The 20,507-nt window shown below is 47.6% G+C and overlaps 1 protein-coding gene across 2 annotated transcripts in view; it reads right to left on the bottom strand.

Moving 5' to 3' along the window:
- The window catches only part of Afap1 (actin filament associated protein 1), a 109,771-nt gene that overhangs the window by 53,045 nt on the left and 36,219 nt on the right, over window positions 1–20,507 (bottom strand). For both annotated transcript variants that reach the window (XM_034508766.2, XM_034508765.2), the window contains exons 2-5: window positions 13,954–14,082; window positions 13,509–13,603; window positions 3,727–3,835; window positions 813–1,024 (exon numbers count right to left, since the gene is read on the bottom strand). In XM_034508766.2, coding sequence (XP_034364657.1) covers window positions 813–1,024; window positions 3,727–3,835; window positions 13,509–13,603; window positions 13,954–14,080 — 543 coding nt within the window. In that variant the 5' untranslated portion in view covers window positions 14,081–14,082. The remainder of the gene's footprint in view (window positions 1–812; window positions 1,025–3,726; window positions 3,836–13,508; window positions 13,604–13,953; window positions 14,083–20,507) is intronic.

The following is a 20,507-nucleotide window of genomic DNA, read 5'->3' as shown; positions in this document are numbered from 1 at the left end:
AGGAGGAGGAGGCGGCACATACAATGACCTAAGAGCTTACACAAGTAAGACACCCACAATTCACTGGAGGCCATGGTCTCCCTTACAGTGTTATCTGCAGGGAAAGAGAAACTCAGATTTTCTACTTTAATGACTCACTTTTGAGCAATTGTTTCCTGAGGTTAATTTGAAAGACAAAAGGCAAAAAACATACAGTAAAGCTCATGACCCAGTGACCAGCCTTGGCTTCTACCAGAAGAATTAGGGGGTGGGGGCAGGAATGCAGCCTCCCAGGCTCTTCTCCTTAGAGCCCCCAAGGGGACAGTACCTGTGGCCAGAGTTCTAAATCTTCTATGCCCTGCTTCTGGACATACTCTACCTTCCTGTTCTACCTCAAGAAACAAAAACAAAACAAACAAACAAACAAAAAAACCAACAACTTCTTTTTGGAAAGCTTTTGACTTTCCAAAAGAATGTCTTTTCCCTCTGCCCTCCCCTAGGCGCCTCCACAGGCTCCGGCCTCGGCTGTGACCTGGCTGGGAGGAATTTACTGACTCACTGCAAATGAGAAAGTCTATCTTGCAGTTTCTGGCAAGTCTCAACACTGCTCATTTCCACTGACACAAGCCACAGGCCCAGCAGGGTAGAAGGACTTGGGTGTGGGGGAACCATGAGCCCTCCCTGAAGAGGTGCCAGCCTGGCTGGGCTGGGCAGGGCCCCTGGCTCTCAACAAGATCCTGTCGCTTGCCTCCCAGTGGTAGCATCTGCATGTACCAGCCGAGGTCCTGTACTTCAGACTGCCAATGGTGGCACAGCCCCGCTGGGGTCCTCACCAGCAGCTTGGTGTCTTTGATGACACAGAGCAGCTTGGTCCACTGGCCGAAGCGTTTCTTGCGCAGCAGGAAGGCACAGATCTTGGCGTCTTTCACCAGGTCCATAGAGGCTTCCTCTGACGGCCACTGATGCCGAGTTTTCTTCCCCTTCCCATCCTCTTCCTCTTCATCATATGACTCATAGGAACTGCTCATAGCCTCAGAGTCATAATCTGTGGAGGAGCAAAAGGCAGAGGTGAGAGGCTGACCATCCAGCTCACCTCAGCTGGCCTCATTTCCAGCCACTGTGGGCTTCAGTGGGAAAGAGCTTCCGCCCTGGCCTTGAGGATGAAACCTCCACAAGTCAGGCACTGAGAACTCATCAAAACGCTTCAAATGCAATGACTAAAACATTGAGATTTATTTTTTAAAACCTCTAGATTCTTTCACTTCAACAAGATGATGTCACCCCAATGGCCACATTAGCTGCAGTCTGCCTTGGGTGGCCACTCAGGAACCTTGTCCGTGCAGAGTCCTCTGCTCCTCTTTATCTGGCCTTGATTAAATACCTCCCAAGTCTTCCTGCTGACACTGTCACCCACAGACCCTTCAGAACGCTTGGAATCCACCAGAGGCCACCTCTTCCCACTGGCTCACCTTGAAGCTGGGCAGGATTTGTCCCATCTCTTGAAGGGAAGGAATCTCACTCAAGGATACCTCAGCTCTTATGTTACACTTTCTCCACACACAGCCTGCTCTCCCCCTGGGCTCTCTGCACACACCCCAAGCTGCCCGTCTCCTTCCTCTCTGCTTAAGACTCCCTCTGGCCAGTTCTATGGGTTCGAGATTTTGCATGCTGAGGTCTTTAGGCTAACACAACTGCATCTGGAGATGGTACTTTTGGGTCACGATTCACATGAAATCTGTTACCAATATGGCTACGACCATAAGTGTAGAGCCCTAATCCGATGGGAGTGGTGAGAGGGACAAGGGGAAAGAGGGAGGAAGAAGGAGAGAGAGGAGGGGGTGAGGACAGTCCAGAGGGCACACCTCTAAGACAGGCCATCAGTAAGATAAACCACTGGCAAGATAAGCCCAAAACTAACATTTCCCAAGAATTTCAGCATTCCAGCCTCGGGGCTGAGGGTGATTTGAGGCAGCAGCCTGAGGAGGACAACACCACACTATGTCAAAGGCCCTTGTGACTACACAGCCTAATAGACTTCTCACTGCACACAGGTCAGCTCTTCACACCAAGCTGTGAGCCCAGGGAAGGGAGCACCCTGTGGCTTGCGGTATAGCTCTCCCAGCACCTAACAAAGTTGCAGGAACAGGGCGGGTGCACCATCGGAAGGAAGAGTAGAGTAGTCACGTGCAAATAGATCCTTCAGTGGGACAGTGGCACATTCAGGCCTGGGGTGGCTGGGAGGAGAGGTAACAGACACAGCACCTGAGGGAGTGGTAAACTGAGAGTGCAGGGCTGGGACTACACAGAGGATGTGAAGCCTGCTGGTCTGAGAAGTGCTGAGGACACAGACAGGAGGGATGCAGTAGAATGACAATCAGGCCAGAATCCTCCTGCCATCTTCAGACCAGCAGCCTTTCTCTTTCCTCTCTCCCCTCCTACACACCAGCACATGGCTGTTGCCAATGTGTGTGTCTGCCTAACACCCCCTCTTTACATGGCAGCCTCAAAGGAACATTCCAACCTTCATTTTTAGAAAAGTTAAGGAATTAAGCCTTGAACTCCCCGTTTTCAAAAATGGTTCAAGGGCCCCAAAGCCTATGACTGTGTGGATACCATACAGCAAGGCAAAGACAGAAGGTGGGCTCTGCCCCGAGGGAGGGGGAAAGAAGCATACCATCTAGAGAGGCTCATGCTGTCACAGATGGGGACCTAAGAGCCAGATATGCCAGACACTGAGAGAATGAGATTGTCACCTGGCTGTTGGAGAAGCTGCTGGCAGCCAGCCACAGGTCTAAGAGAAGTGCTATAAGCAAATGCACCCTGGGGAACCGGTTTCCAGAGCACATGGCCACTTGGTGTTGTCAAGGTGTGGAAGCCAGTGAGCAGCACTGTTAGCCTGTGCTCTACTCTGCCCTAGGAGCCTGTCACAAAGACTGTACACTGACTGTACAACGTTTTAAACAACTATTTTGTGGAGGCATGTGTGCAGTGGTACATGCATGGAGACTAGAAGACACCTTGGGGGGGGGGTCCACCGTGTGGGTCCTGGGGATCAAATCCAGATCATCAGATTTGAGAACAAGTGCCCTACATTGACACTTTTCACACTCTTTTTAATGAGTAAGTACTTGACAATGAGAGGTGTTTTAGAACTGAGCACAGAAACACAGGATGCCACAGCTGGATGCAGCAACCTGCTGAGAGGTAACAGCCTGTAGCATCCCAGGGGCAGTTAGAGAAGGTCGGCTTCTGAGTGTGGTGCATATCTCCATTTAAAAGGAGGATTACTGAAGTCAGCATCAGGAGCTAGAGGAGCATTACTTCAGCAGAAATTGTTCAGTAAAGCCTGCCTGCCCTCTTCACCACAAAAGAGAAGCCTGCACCCAACAGGCATTCTGGCAGAAACCTCCACCTACAGGGCAGTGCTCTGTAGAGACCAAGAGGGGACAGGGTGGGGCATACATGAACGTACTACAGAACCTTTTCTCTCCCGACCTCAGAGAATCACACCATCTACCCACACATGGCTCCGTGGCTCCGGGCACCACTGAGCCCAACTCTCCAGAAGCTGGAAGAAAGGATTCTGAGGGTCTTAGCCTTTCCCCAGGCCCCTCCTGTATTCGTTGCCTTCCTTAGGTCCCAGATACATCGCTCCAACATTTCTGTGGTGATGTTCAGCCCTGCCTCCTCCACACCCAGTACCTTGGCTCACTACCATTCCTGGGAATGAAGGGACCACTCACTCACTTGAGGTGATGTACTCTGGAGCTTTTCCAGGACTCAGTGGCACGGCTTCCTCATAGTAACCCTCTGGGAGAGAGGATGTCGGTAAAGGCGGAGGCCCACTGTCAGGAGGCTAAAGGAAAAAGGAAAACCATGCTGGATTAGAGTGGCTGCTGGAAATTCAAGGTCACCAGGACCTGCACCACATTTCCTGCTCATGTCCATCCCCCAGCCTCACCCTGGCTGGTCATAGACTACTCAGCTCCCACTGGTACCTGTAAGGAGTTCTACTTTCACACAGGGGGCATCTCATCTGACTACTATTGGCACACACTGTGAGCCTTCAGAAGCCTGTCCCCCAAAGCCATCTGGTCTGAATCGCACCTGCCCTCTGAGCCCCTTTCCAGCAGAGATGGGGTCTGTGTGTTCCTCTTCATCCTCATAGTGTCCCCCCAACACACTCCATGGCCAAGTCCCCCCTACAGAGAGCATCGAGAAAAGAAAAAGTGTGTGCCATTCCCAGGTATTCCTCTCAGTGCTGGGCTATGGCTAAAGCAGTGCAGGCCCACGAGCCACCCCTGGCCTGCCACTCTTTGGCAGCAGTATCTGTCCTTAACTTAAGCCATCCTGTCAAATTCCCTACAAATCCAGACCCTGCAACAACCATTAGAGTTCTGTGTAAGTCCCTTAGCCTCAGCCCAAGCCAAATCCTACCAGACTGCAAGATGCAGTTTTTCCTGAACTTAACTGACAACTAATTCATGCCAGCCTCTTCTCTGACATCCGTGGGACATTGCTGGTCATTGCCCTTGCTGGTCCTTCTGCCACTAGAAAAGGACAAAGGGAATGAGTTCTGATGCACCAGGGCCCCTGCTCCCTGCCTGGTAATGCACCATGGGAGTAGGAAGGCTAGTGGGCAGCCTCATACTATACAGACACAGAGAGCAAGGCCCAGAATCTAAAGCATGCTGCTCAAAATCAGACTTGTTCCTGCCATGATTGGGTTTTCAGACATCCTGGCATCCACCAAAGACCTTTTAAAATGTTCGCTCCCCCTCTGTGCATAGCTAATTCACACTATCTATGGTCTGTAACTAACCAGGAAGTGACAGGGTAGAAGTGACAAGCTCCATCCTGCCCGAACACGGCTCCACTGACATCATGGGCTTTGCTTTTATTCTTATGCAAACCCTCCAGAATGTGACTCCATCATTTTCCCTAATTCTAAGTCCAAAAAGTCCTTTGTGAGTAATGGCCACTGCACACCCACCCTGCGTCCTCCTCCTGCAGCTGGAGAGAGGCTTGATTCCACGTCAGCTAGCTGAGTGCTATTACCTAACTGTCCAGGCCTGTTCCCTGCAGAAAACAGCTTCGGCCCCTCCTATCCCTACCTTGTTCCCTGGTGGTCATCATCTACCTACATGTTAAAGGACCAGCTTTGTAGGCAGCCAGCACTCACTCACTTGAGGGGATGTACTCCAGAGCTATCCCAGGGCCCATGCTGGCTCATCCAAGGCCTTCCTGTTCTCTTCAGAGGACAGTCCTAAGAAAAGACTTGACATGCTATGTTTGGCACTGGGTGAAGCTAAACATCCAGCCTGGAATCGGAGGCTGCTTCGGGAAGCCATTTGATTCACTGAGTGCTTAACAGTGCATGAGAAGGCAGGGATTCCACCTTCCTCTGAGTGTTGGGAAACTGACTGCTCACACCTTGGACTGGAGCTAAGTCTCTGTATGTATCCAGGTCAGGCCTCCCTCCAGGGAGTTGTGAATAGGGAAGAGGGGAAAAGGCTAGTGTGTACTGAGGGGTTTGTGAACACAGTCAAGCCACCAAGGACATAACCTGCAGAGAGAGACACCTTAGACCTCAGGATTTCATCTCTAAAAACACAACAGAAAGGTCCTTGGGGCCAATGAGAAAAAAACAAGCTCACAAAAGCAAATGTTCTGGAAAAATATAAACAACCATCAGAAGAATAATTCTGGCCAATAAAACCACCCAGCAGGCAAAGGGGCCTAGAAGGCATCTTGGTCTGCTTTCTGCTGCGTGATAAACACCATGGCCAAAAGCAACTTTGGGAGGTCGCTTATTACATCTGACAGCCTACAGTTTACCACGAAGAAAAGGCAGGGCAGGAGCCTAAGGGCAGCAGCTGACGCAGAGGCCATGAAGGAAGGCTGCTTACTGGCTTGCTCAACATAGCTTGCTCAGCCTGCTTTATCCGTCCCAGGCCCTTGTACCCAGGAGTGGCACCCGGGGAAGACTGGGATCTTCCATTTCAATCATTAATCAAGGAGGCTTGCCTACAAGCTGATCTTCTCAGTTGAGGTGCCTCCTTGCCAGGTGACCACAGCTGTGTCAAGTTAACAACAACATCAACTACAAAGCCCTAACCAGGCCACTGTGCAAGTCAGACAACCTGAGTATGATCTCCAGAACCCCAGAGGAGAGACTTTGTCTTTTGACTTCCCCATACATGCTGGGGCACGTCTGCCACAAAAATAATAATACACAAAAATAATAATAAATAGAAACTAATGGTTTAAAAAAAAAAAAAAAAAAAGAATGCTCAGATGTGTCACCACACACAGCAACGCAGCCTGGAGCCACTGACTTGAAAAACCCCAGTCAGCACCACTACGTGAAAAACACTGTGGCCCCACTCCTTTCTAGATTTCTTGAGTGTCTGTGCTAAAGATGGCTGCTCACCAAAAATGTTAACACAAAGTTGCCTTTCTTACCTGCATCTGCATAGATTACATTTTTAATACTGTAAGAATGTAATTTCAGGTCTTAGCTTGAACTTAAAATTAAAAGATCCTTAAGTTTGAGTCAAATATTAGTTGCCCCCAGGCACATCCTGGGAAGAGCACATTCCAAAGACTCAAACAAACATTCCAGGAAGAAAGACCCAAGATAGGAGTTTATGAGCCCTTAACACAGTAAACCTGGGTAAACAGAAGCTACTTAAGCTGACCTTCTTTGTTGTAAAAAGATAAGGTGCAAATCTGAGTTACTTAGAAACCAGGCCTGGGAATGGCTGTTGGAGTTTGGCCTTTATGGTTATTATTTAAGAAGTAATTGCATTACTGCCCTCGTAAATTCTGTAAAAACAGTATATAAGCTGCCCTTAGCTTTAATTCGGGGTTCTTCTTGCCTGCATGCAAGAGAACCCCAGTATACTGGTTGTCATCTTGTCATCTTATCATCAATAAACCTCATGTTATTGCAGTGAATCCTGTCCATGAGTGTCTCTGGGGGAGCACGTCCCCTGGTTTTGAATCTTTAGAGTCCAACAATACTTACCACTTTTTAAAAAAAATTCATTTTTGATAGTGTGTGTGCTCGTGCACATGTGTGCACACATGCACACCTGTGTGTGTCATACATGCCCATGCCTGCAGAGAGAACAGGGCATCAGACCTGAGCTAGAGTTACAGATAGATGAGCCCCTCTGTAGCACCATTGTGATGTTGAGCAGAGAAGGGCTGTCGGAGTGAGCAGGCAACTAGAGTCCATATCACCACATCCAGACCTCCTGCTTCCTAAGGAGACGCACACCTCCGCACCCCCATCTTACCCAATGCCATTATGGCCAAACACCTCCCCATAGTTGGAGCTCTGCCCCCTCACCATCCCCCTGCCTATGGCATAACCCCAGATATCACAGAGGTCTTTGTATAAGAAATACTAGAGAAGCCCCCAAACTAACGGTAGCTGAGAAACCACTTTCTGACTCCAATTTTACACATCCAGGGATGTGTCTGTATTGCTTTCCTGGCTCCAGAAGATCAATCTATTTAGAGTAACAGACAACAATGAGACACTATGAAATAAGAAAAGCAGAGTTCTGGTGAGATCTGCCCCACACCAGCAACAGGGGGATGCTTGGCAGCACAGAACACACATGTCAAAGTCTGAGTTTCCCTGGCCAAGAGGATTAGAATTTGGGAATTTTTTTTCCCATGGGCTATAAAACTGAAGATAGATAGATAGATAGATAGATAGATAGTTTGCATCCTAACACTAAAAATTTCAGTCTTGACACACAGTCCTTTACAAAGCATTCACTGTTCCACCCACTCTCTGATCTGCGTGCAACAGTGACTACCCAGCACGACCCAGCACGCATTGTCTTATGCTTTCTCAGCCTTAACCTATGACAGTGAAGAACAGAGCCATCAGGAGGCAGCACCAGAGTGGAAAAGCAGAGGAGACTGCAGGAGTGGAGTCCAGGTGCATGCCTAAAATTCCACAGGGTGAATGCAAGAGAAAGATGCCACCAGACCACACGGAGACCACATGATGAGACTCTGGAAAGACAAGAGACGAAGAGGAATGTGGGGTCACGTATGCAGAGACTCAGTAGCTCCAGGCCTGACTTCCAATGCCTAACTTTAATATATCGTCACAAAGCATTCTCTAATCCCATCTGTCAGACAAAAAAAAAAAAAAAAAAAAGTGCCATGGGGATTCAGCAACCAACTGAACATTTAAGAATGGCTAAGAAGCCGGGCAGTGGTGGCACACGCCTTTAATCCCAGCACTTGGGAGGCAGAGACAGGCGGATTTCTGAGTTCGAGGCCAGCCTGGTCTACCAAGTGAGTTCCAGGACAGCCAAGGCTATACAGAGAAACCCTATCTCAAAAAAACCAAAAACCAAACCAAAACAAAAAACAAAAAAAGAATGGCTAAGAAAGTGGGGTGTGGTGCCAACACCAGGCAGGGGAAAGTGGATCTCTGTGAGTCAGGTTATAAGCTATCAAAACCCATACTCAGTGATACATTTCCTTTAGCAAGGATGCCTCACCCAACAAACAGCAGCACCAACTGGGGACAGAGTGTTCAAATACCAGAGCTGTGGTGGTTTGAATAGGAATGGCCGCCAGGTGGTGGTGGCGCATGCCTTTAATCCCAGCACTTGGGAGGCAGAGGCAGGCGGATTTCTGAGTTCGAGGCCAGCCTGGTCTACAGAGTGAGTTCCAGGACAGCCAGGACTACACAGAGAAACCCTGTCTCGAAAAACCAAAAAAAAAAAAAAAAAAAAGGAATGGCCCTATAGGCCCATAGATTAGAATGCTTGGTCATTAGGGAGTGGCACTAGGAGGTGTGACCTTGTGGAGTGGGTGTGGCTCAAGCTGGGCCCAGTGGATCTCACTCACTTCTGCCGATCCAGATTTAGAACTCTTAGCTACTTCTCCAACACCACGACTGCCTATGTGCCACCATGCTTCCCATCAGGACAAAAACAGACTAAACCTCTCAACTATAAGCCAGCCCCAATTAAATGTTTCCCTTTATAAGAGTTGTCATGGTCATGGTATCTCTTCATAGCAGTAAAACATTAACCAAGACACCAGCCTATGGGGGACAGTCTCATCCAAATCACAGACCCCATGGTGTTGTGAGGACAGAAGCAGAAAGAGATCATCACAGGAACTGGCTTCAGAGTTGAGGCAGGTATCAGTCAACACCACACATGGGGAATCCATTTCCAGTGAAGTACCCACTAGTCCAAACCTTTCAGCTCTCTGCAAACCATGTACAACTAGCAAGAGCTGTCCAAAAAGGCCAGCTCTTCACAGAACTGGCTCTACTTCACTTATGCCTGCTTTGGTCCATAGCTTCCCTGAGGACGATGGCATGAGTACCAACCATGCTGCACATCCTGGTGCTCACAGGGCTTCCCATGTCCCCAAGCTCACTTCACAACCCCCAATCCCTCAGGAGAATTAGCACTAGCTGATGAAGCACGGTCATCATGCACAAGGCTCCCGCTGACACAGCCCACCCTGGGTGGCAGGCATGTTCACTTGGGAGCAATCTGAGAACAGCCAGGTGTTCCCTTGGTTTCTGAGAGCAGCATCTATGTTACAAAGCTGACCCTTGGCCAACATTAGTGAGCAATGTAAAAAAACAAAACAAAACAAAAGAAAGTTGGGTATGGTGACAACACACACTTTTAATCCCAGCACTGGGGAGGCAGAGGCAAGTAGATTTCTGTGAGTTTGAAGCCAGCCTGGTCTATATTGTGAGCCTGTCTGAGAAGGAAGGAAGCAAGGAAGGGAGGAAGGGAGGGAGGGAGAGATGGAGGGAAGGAGGGAGGAAGGAAGGAAGGAAACATAAGCCATCTTTGAATGCTTTAATTTTAATTTACTTGACAAATGACAAGAGATAGTAATTTCAGAAAGCTGGTATATCAGGACAACCCAACCAAAAGGAATGTACAGATAATTCTTATTTAAACAATCTTAAGTAATAATGAATTTCATTTCTGTTGCTGAGGTATTTCTGTTTTTATATCCTGATTTAAAAAAAAAAAAAAAAAAAAAAAAAAAAAAAACAGCACAGAGAAGAAAAGGTTTTCATTTGGCTTCAACTCAATTCCAGTCCATCACTGGGGGAGTCAAGACTGCCTGCCTGCTCCTTCTTCAGCCCCAGCATGATCAGCACACACAGATTCTTAGTCAAAATATCACTCAACTGGCCCTTGGCCCAATTCCTGATCAAGTCCTTGCTTGTCTCTGAAACACAGCTGGAAGCTCCACTGTCCTAATTCTCCCACCTTCTAAGCCCTGGCTGAATGGCCCAGTAAGCAATGAGCACCCAATGGCTTTCCAGCAGAAAATTCCAGAGTCTTCAGATTCTTCCCGAAAAGCAACGTGGTCATTTTATTGCAGCAACAAGTATTTATAGCAACAGACAGAAGGCAATATTCGATGCTACAAGCCACAAAAAGACAAAAACCAGAGCACACTATCAGTTTGCAAACATGGGAAATAACTGTAGCTGGTGTGTGTCACAGATACTGTGCTGTGATTTTTGTTCCTTTTTTCCCATCAGTGAGCAGGACACATAAGCCAGAGAAGCCCTTCCCCCGCTAAATTGGCCGTTGTGTTTATCACCACAGCAGAACGAAAACTAGGACAGACGCCATGTTTTCCCACGATAAGCTCACAGTTCCCACCCGTCAGCCTGTCCAGCACTACGGCCTCCTCTGGGCATTACGCACCCAAATCCTAGGATCTACCACTCACATGGTTCTGGGTACATCTGGCTCACTCTTGGGTTTGTGCCTTCATTTGGGGGCCCCTCTGCCCAGTGTGGTCTCCTTCCCAGTCCATTCTCACAAGAAGCAAATTTGCCACAAAGTCAGCCTTCAAAAATCAAGGGTGCCTGGCCAAAAGCCTGCCCCAAAGCCCAAATTTACTGACTGACCAGCTCACATGATAAACTCTTTCTTCACTAAAAACCCTAGGAAAGACAGACATGAAGAAATACAACTGTGAGCTCAAAACTGGGAGGTGGAGGCAGGAGGAGTACAAATTCCAGTCCAGCCTGGCATATACAATTAATTCCAAGTCAGCCTAGACACACAGAGAGACCTGTCTCCCCACTACCCTCAAAAAGCCCTCATAAAAAGGAGGAAGGAAGGAAGGAAGGAAGGAAGGAAGGAAGGAAGGAAACATAAGCCAACTTTGAATGCTTACTTTTAATCTACTTGAAAAACAATCTTACGTCATAATCAGTAACACGTAGTAAGTAGTAGAGTGCCTTGGCCAATTGCTTAACTGCCAAAGTTGCCACAGATAGCTTCCAGTTCCTCTGCAAAATGACCAGACAGGTGGCCACACAATGTTATAGGCTCATGGCCAGCAGGCTCTTCTCTAAGTATTGACCAACTTGTCACTGGGTGAACTAGACTGTAGGTAAACACAACCCACAACCCAAGAACCAGGATACCCTTCCACAGCCCAACACTAGACTGGAAGCAAAGTCCACAGAAATAAAAATGGTACAAAGTGCTGACCCTTCAGTGAGGACTCTTATTCTGAAACTGGCATCCAAAGGGCTCCTCTGTTCCTCCAGCTGGCCCTGCAGGGTGTGCACTCCAGGAAAGTCCAGCGGGAGGCTGTGCAGGAGACACCATGTAACCCCTACAACCTCCACCATTCTCCTGCCTGCTTCTAGGTATCCATTCCTCCCCCTCAATTCTGAGACACTCCCAAGACACAACATGTTGACAATGGACTAGAGGGTACCAAATGCTGGTCTGCCACAAAATGCCATGGGTTCAAGACTAGTCTAGAGCAAATCATTTAAATCAGAAAACAGTGGACCATTGATTTCCATCCAGTTCATAATTTGCAAAAACAATTTACCAGTAGAAAGTACTAGTGTTGTTGAATGAAATACTTTTGTAATATGATTTCATGTAACTAAAAATAGCAAATGATATTATAATAATAATAATATAGTAAAAAGTTTCTACAACAGGAAAGGAAAAGAAACCAATGTTTAAAAATAAGCTTATGGCCTTGGCAAGATGGCTCCACAGATGAAGACCACGCCCTCAAGCCTGACGACCTGAATGAGATCCCACATGGAAGGAGAAACCTAACTCCTACAAGTATTCCTCTGACCTCCACACCCTCCTCATGGCACATGGACGTGCTGGAGCCTGACTGGAGGACAAGCCCAAGCCTGACAGGGAACCAGCTGCGGGCCAGCCATGCCAGAAAACAATTCCTGCCTTCACTGCTTATCAATAACCCCCAGTAGATCACACATCCTCAGAACCTTCTTCCAAAAACTGGCAGCCACACTCTTCACATGCTCTAGAGCAGAGATCCTCAACCTTCTAACACTGCGACCCTTTAATTAATACACTTCCTCAGTTTGTGGTGACCCCCAACCATAAAATTATTTTGCTACTTCATTACTGTAGTTTGGTACTGCCGTGAATGTAATATAACTGCATTTTCTGATGGTCATAGATGACCCCGTGAAAGGGTTGTTTGACCCCCGCCCCAGGGGCCTTGACCCACAGGTTGAGAACCGCTGCTATAAAGCGTTCAACAGTTTTTAAAAGCCATGCCATGAGGATTACATAAAATAACAGCTGTCCCCCCATCTGTAGTTAACACATTCTACAGTCTAAGTTCTATAAATAACCACCAAGTTTGAGATCCCCTTTACTACAGCACACTGTTATAATTACAGCTTTATTGGTAGTATTCATTCTTGCCATCAACATCTCACTCTGCACAATCACAGATTGAGCTTTTCAATGTCTGTCCCAATAGAAGAAAGGAAAGCTGGAGAAAGGTAGAATACTGTGCAAGAGGCACCACGGACAAGAGGCCACAGCATGATGGACAGACAGGACTGCGGAGACAGATGAGGCCCAACCCTGCCTCTTCCAGTTCAGACCCCAACCTGACAAAGCAAATGAGGAAAGAGCAGCGAGTGACCACTTTGCCCTCATCTGAATGAAGCCAGTGCTCCTGATGGAGCCAGCTGCAGGATATAAAGCTACAGGAAGGGCTGACGGGAGACAGCATGGCATACGAGGGCATCTCCAGTTTAAAAACTATACCAAAAAGAGACCCTGAACCCATACAACGTTGAAATACATCAACGCAACTGAAACGTACATTTCTGTAGTGTGTATATTTTTTTTCTCTCTTGAGAAAAAAAAAATTCACCCTGGAACACAGCAGTGAATGTCAGAGGTCACACAGAAAGCGGGCAGAGTTCTCAGGCTCCTTGGACAAGATTCCGACTGCTGCTGACTCCCCTTCACCTGTCCTAACAGATTTCCAAGAACCTGTGTTTCCAGGATCTACAGAGAAACAGGAGCTCCTTCTGTTATTAGCAGTTGCGGGACCCTAGGAACACACTCCAAGGAGCATCTCCGGCACAGAGAAGCCTCTCAGCACTGACTTCTATCACAGGCCTGACAGGCACAAGAGTAGCCCAGGCCTCCCGTGGCAATGTGGGTGGTGGGTGGATGTCAACTCACCAGCCATGGCTGAGGGATCTCTGGCAGAGGCATCTGGGGTGGTGCTGGCAGGTTGTTGGCCTCTCCCTTCTGAGCATGGTCTTTCACTTCAAAGCCTGTAGGGATTAAGCAAAACCACAGATCTGGGTGAGGAGGAGGAGACCAGGAGTAGCCTTTTCTGGACCCTCTAGAGAATGATGCAAATATTTATCCTCTTTGATCTTTTACAACAATCCTGTAAACGGGTGGTGGGGGCATCATGGTTCTCCACCTAACTGTGAAAAGTCTACCTGAGACCAGACCAGAGAGAGAGGGAGGGGACTGAAGGAAGAATTCATGGAGGGGATAGTGTCAGAGGATATATTGGAAGAGAACAAATGAATGCAGTTTAGAAATAGGTGGGTTAAAGAGGACTTGGAAGCCTAGGAATCTGGACCAAGGATGCCTGGCAGCCTGTGACACTCACCCTTGGATGACTGCAGTCGCAGAAGGATGTTGGTAAGCACCGCTTTTTTCTCTCTGACAGTTGATGTGAGGTACTCATGGTCCAGGAGCTCCAGAAAGAGGCGGAGTTCAACTATTAACTCTTCCATTGCTGGAAAGAAAGGAGAGAGAAGAAAGAGGGATCGTCAGGTTGAGAGTTTGCTGATGACATAATAGGAGTGTGAGTGTCACTTCAGTGGCTCATGTTCAGTCCGATCACGGGATGAAGTATTCTACATTTTAACACAAGAGGCAAGAATGCTAAGCCAGGCCCACCACAGACTCGATCTTCCTAACACATGCACGGCTCCTTCAGCCTTACTTTGGGGCAGCAAAGCTCAACGAGAAGAGTCAGAGCCAAAGCCAACAGACGGAATGGCCCCAAAGTAGACATCATTCCATGTCAGTGGGTGATGTTGAATCTCAGTGTCCAGAAAGAGACCAGAGACTAAAACATCAGTCTTCAAATAACCACCAACACACAGGTTCCAAAGCTCATCCCCTACCTGCTCTTCTGAGCTTCACCAGGATGACAGAGGTACTATACACACCGCAGTAAGGATAGTAGGTGTCAGGGCAGCCAAGATTCCAGATCAGGTGGTGACCTCCCTCATGTCTTTCCCGCTCAAACGGTGGCAGACATTGACATTGTGCATGAGACTGGAATGCAGGGTTGTATCAACAACTTAACTGATGATGTGAGCTGCAGGACAGTCTGAAACCCTTTGCAGTGTTGGCAGGTCCACAATAGTTTCCCAATAGTTTCCCGCTGCTGTGATGATGGGGCATATAAATACAAGGGTGAAACGGCATACATGAACACGTCTAGCCCTGGCACCCAGGCTCAAGCACTGGCACAAAGATTCAAGTATTAGCACCTAGTCTCAAGTATTGATACAAAGCTTCAATACTAGCACCTAGCCTCAAGCACTGGCACCCAGCTTCAAGTACTGGAACCTAGCCTCAAGCACTGGCACTAAGCTTTAAGTACTGGCACCTAGACTCAAGCACTGGCACCTAGCTTCATTAGAGGCATGGTGTTCTCCAAGTTGAGAGCCACTCTTCCTGAAGAGTACCCTTGATACATCCCTGACATTACTCAGGGAGTAAAAACTATTGCTTTTATCAAGTCTCAACCCTTAAGACTGGCCCTTTCCTCTACTGTAGCTCTGGAAGCCCTTCTGCAGATAGCAGCATGCTGGTCTGGAGAAGGAGCCACTTGTGCCGCCTGACTTGAATGAACAAGTACAGCTACAACCATTCATTCATGCTTTTTCTTCAGCCACTAGCCAGAGCCTCATGTGTGCTGGACATGGCACAGAGTTACACCCCAAAGCCCTCAGAAACAAACTAACTACATTTATCGATTCTAAGGAAACAGCTGAAAGGTTTTTTTTTTTTTTTTTTTTTTTTTTAGCTTTCTGAAGTCCCATTAAGTATTTTGGGGTCTGTGTCAGTCTGTGTGAACCCAACAGCCCCCAACACTATACTTTCCAACAAGGTCAAGAGAAACATCAGTTTTGGGTACTGCAAATGCCACCTAACCACAGTGAGAGATCTATATAGCTCTGGTACTATACAGCAAGTGTGAGTAACAGACCCACCTGAAATGCCAAAGGATCTGACATTGTCCTGTGTGCCAGAGCCAGACAGCATCAGAAACAGCAGTCGCTTACAGTGCAAAGAAAGTGGTCACCATTTTTCTGTAGAGGCTACTAAAACCCCATCCTTCCTGGCTACCTATCCAAGCGAGGGCACTTCCACCATAAAGACGCCTTCCCCTCAGTCTGAACATAGACAAGAATCCAGCTGTCTTCCTGATGTCAAACATGCCAGCAAAAGTACCCAACAATGTCTCTTTCTACTTGTCTTGTTTTAGTAAATGAAGATATTTTCATAAACTATCTAACACATATTAATATGTAATGTTGACTGCTGTTTGCTAAGTTAACAAATATCTTTAGACTGCTAGCTCTAGACCAGTGAAATGGCCCAGTGGGTAAAGCCTCATCAACTGGTAAGAACAGGCTTGTTCTTTGCTTGCCTCGGGAAACCTAAAGCACAGTCCACACAGAAAGCACTGGAATGTCACTGCAGGAATGACATAGGACATTAACTGACAGGTCTTACGGGAAAGGCAAACCCTGTCTACCCAACCACGTCACTGTGAGGGCAGTTGGAATCTCGCTCAGCCCACAGTACTCGGTTTATCTGTGTTATCTATAAAACACCAGGGCATAGGGGATACAATACTTTATAGGGACAACAGTCAGGTCTCATGATGAAGGGAGACTGTGCTAGAACAGTCAGGGAGCAGGGGTGAAGCAAGAGTCTCACAGGTCTCCTGTGACCTGGAGATGCCACCTGTGCATGGCAGTGGGAAGGGAGAGTAATTTAGGTGACTCCTAGGCAAACACTGGGAAGACTCCTCTCAGAACACAGATGCTAAACACCTGCACACCTGCAGGCCACAAGGCCTACCAGGCTCACTGGGAGAGGCAATGGTCAGGAGAGACAAGGGAATGGGAATGCCCATGCTTGCTGGGGCCACCCTACTTCCACCTGAGGCAGACACTGCCTCACCTTCTAGAAGCGGTTACAGAGGTCCTGGGCAAAGCCACTGACAGAAATCAAACCCTAACCAGGAGTCACAGCAGGCAGGCTGGGGAGGGGCCCTTCCAATTCTCCTCTCATACACTGAATTCTGCTCTCCATGGAAGAGGCATCAACTCCTCTGAGCCAGCATTCAAAGAACCCCTTCGCTGTAACACAGAAGGGCTGGCCTAGCATCAGTCTAATCCTTCAAGACTAACCTTCCAGCTCCGCCTCACTCCAGTCCTAGCTTGCTTTCCTGCTGTTGTGATAAACACCGTGACCATGAGCAACTCGGGGAGAGAAGGCTTTATTTCCTCTCCTGCCTTCTAGTCCATCACCAAGGGAAGCCAAGGCAAGAACTGAAGACCAAGGAAAAACACTGCTTACCCGCTCGCTCTCTTTGGCCTACCCAGCTACCTTTCTTATACAGCCTGGGTTCACCTGCCCAGGGATGGCACCTCCCACCCACAGTGGACTGGGCCCTCTCCTCCCACCTCAGTTAGCAATTAAGGAAAAGCCCCATCGACATGGGCAAGGGCCAATCTGATCTGGGCAACTAATTCTTCAGTTGAGGTTGTTTTCCTTCAAGAACTAAAAGTATGGCTCAAGGCCACAGTTTACTCTCCCTGAGGGACCCTGGTCCAAGGACTGCACACACACACACTAATGGCCTTCTAATACCTGAGCATGCTCTCAGGTATTTTTCCATGCTCTTTTCTCATTGGTCCCTCATGATCTTATCATCCCCAAAACAGGTGACAGAAGTGAGATAGGAACAGCAGGTGCCCAGCCTGTGGCAGCAGGCTGAGGAGAAAATTTCTGCGCAGGGAGCCCCTCCCTTGTCAGCCCTGACATGCAGCACCCCACACTGGATGGAATGCTAACCACTGAACACAGACTGGGGCCAAGGACACAAGAATTGCTAATAACCTCCCTACAAAAAAATTCCCCCAAATACCCTCATTCCATCCTACTTGACACTGTACCAAGGGGAAGTCTGTCTCTTCCCCCAGGCAGGAGCCAGTCTGCAGTCAGGAACCACAGTGTGCATCTCTCTGCAGCAATGTCTAGCACAGTGTCAACAGGCACCTGCTCTGTGTGGTAAACCAATTCACTAGGGAATTTCTGGTTTCTTTAACAGGCAGGATCCTTGAGATGTGTCTTAAAAAGAAAATTCCAGAGATATTTAAAAAACAAACAACAACAAAAAATGCTGTCCCTGAATAGTAACTGCATCTTCTGTGACATCTTTAGAACAGAAGAAAAGTGAGGTGGAAGGCCAGCTCCTACAGGGCCCCTTAGGCAGCTACCTCACCTGGCAGGGCCTTGTTTGCTGGAGCTCACTCTTGGGCACATACTGAAGGGACCCAGCACTCCAGCAGCAAGGAAGTGAAGCAGCCAGCACCCCAGTGCGGCCATGCATATTTTCCCTTATAGGGTTACAGTTCAGATTCCTCCAGCAGATTCTTCCAAACACTTCCCCTGGCCTCAGCAGATAATCTAAGGAGGCGGCTTAAAGGTTGGTCTCTGCGTTCCCAGAAGTAGCAGCTGAGGTTTGAGGCTGCTGGGTTGTTAAGTTTCCCTCGGCAAGAAAGCATCTGATGGCCTTAATAACGGAACCGGTCGTCATCTGGGAGGCTGGGTGACTCTAGACATGATTATTTAACCTGTGCTGAAGTCAGCTGCCCCGATGGCAGCTGGGAAGACCCAGAGGCTGTAAGTAGGATCCTCAGCCCAGACACTAGTGGGAGCCTAACCTGAATCTCTTCTTAGCAAGCTCCTGTGTCAACACACCAGTGGTGATTTGTTGGGTTTCAGGAAGATGCTGTACGAATCTTGGAAATATCCATCCATGCCAGGAAGAAAAGTCTTTAAGAGCATGGGAATGGTTCTGAGCATCATCTTTGCGGACTGAGTTAGAGGCAGGTTAGGAGGAGTTCCTGAGGATGGGTATGAAAATCCCCAGAACCCATCCTTTCCAGAACCTGTGGTGACCCTTGAAGTTAGATTCATTCATTCAAGGAAGTCCCAAGAGAAAATACCGTTCCATTGGTTTGTAGGAAGCTAAGGCAGGCAGGATCTGGATGTGATTTTTGCTGTCTGAGTGCGAGTCATCGACAGTATTCATAGGGCAGGAGTTCCCGGTTCACATGAAGAGCCCACGGAAAAGAAGCTCTCAGGTCACTCAGGAAGGAGAGTTCAGATGTGACACAGGAAGCACCATATCCCCGCCCTACCTACATCAGTCCAGTTTAATTCACCTCAATTTAATTAGCCAGTTGTTGGGCACTATGTTCCCAAGGATGTATTCAAAATTTAAAGAGAGTAAGATCCAATCCTAGACTTTCTTGCTCCCATACTTCAGAGCCATGCACAACACAGGGACCACAGCACCAGGAACAGGTGTGGCAAATGGTTTTTGGTCTTGTTTTTGTTTTTTAAGAAAAAGTGGTCTTGACTTCTCTCCATTTTGAAAGGATAATTCCAGAATGACACTGAGGCGGAGCCGGGATAGTGAAAGCCAGATGAGGGGAAGAGACAATTACAGTAACCTAAAGGCAGAGAGAAGGGGGCAGTATGCTGCTTTTTTCTGTTTCCATCCTCATGTGTGTGGATGTTTGCATGTATGTGGGCACATATGGAAGGGCACACGTGTGGGGATGCGTGCATGTGTGAGTTCATGTGCACATGGTGGTTGATGTCTAGTCTCATCCTTGGTTGATCTCCACCTTATTCATTGTGCCAGGGTCTGTTAATGAAACCCAGATCTCACCTATATAAATAACCTCACCAGCAATTTAGTCTGGGAACCCGTTTCTCCACCTTCCCAGGCTGGCATTAAAGGTGTCTGCCACACCTACCTGGCCTTTACCTGGGTTCTGGGAATCCTAACTCAGCTCCTCACATCTGTGGAACAAGTGCTTTAACCGCTGAAGCATCTATCTCCACAGCCCTGGGAAGGGCATGTTTATGTTTCATTCATTGTAAAAAAAAAAAAAAAAAAAATGTGAACATTACATAACAAGAAACTCATTGTGGAAATATCTGGGTATCATGAAGGGCACAGTGGACAGTGATGAGAAAATAAATACAGTGCCATATTACCCAAGTGAACAAACAAGCAAACAACGTGCATGCGCACCACATACACCAGAATCTTGACAACTATGGAAAAGTCAGTGGGCCAGAGTATGGATCAGTGCCAGAGGGCTTGTCTCAAATGCTCCAGGCCCTGGTATCAATAGCCAGCACCACAAAAAAAACAAACACAAAAAGCCAACAGTTCCATGTCGGTTTTTCGAGATCATTTTTGCTGTGATTACTTAAGGTAAGTGAATCAAGTTTGTAAAAAAAATAAAATAAAATAAATCTACGTAGTGTTGCAAACTCTACAGATGAAAGCCAAACCAACTGAAACAGAAATTGCATGGCAGTCACCTGCAGGGAGCAACGATGAGGGTTGTGCCAAGCAAGCTATTCTACTTCAAGGAGCATGGCTCCCAGTTCTGCACTTACTAGGGAAAGTAGCTTTCACATACCTTGGCAATACCCCAGTTTCCCTGGCATTTTAGATACAGAGTGGCTTGTGTCATCTCTGGCTAACAGTGATATAGTTGGATTCATTGTTACACTATTTGTAACAATGTTACAAAAAAAAAAAAAAAAAAAAACCAAAATAGTTATCAATTTCAGGAAAACTTTGCTTCAGTGAAAAAACTTTGAATTTCCAAAATGAAAGTTACAATCTTAAGAATCACATAGTTTACCATAAATGCTTTACATTATGGGTCACCTAAACACACCAAGAACTTCACATCAAATCCCCCAGATCAGTCACGCATCCCTGGCAGCCTCACTCCTATACAAAGTGAGGTCACTATCATGGCATGGCCACTAGCCAGTGAGTCCTGAGCCCCATCTTTCCAATGTCAGCAAGGAAAG

The sequence above is a fragment of the Arvicanthis niloticus genome, chromosome 7 (assembly GCF_011762505.2).
Source record: "Arvicanthis niloticus isolate mArvNil1 chromosome 7, mArvNil1.pat.X, whole genome shotgun sequence".
In the NCBI taxonomy this organism is placed as follows: Eukaryota; Metazoa; Chordata; class Mammalia; order Rodentia; family Muridae; genus Arvicanthis; species Arvicanthis niloticus.
Note: the sequence above shows the minus strand (reverse complement) of the source record. Positions and strands in the feature narration are given on the sequence as shown.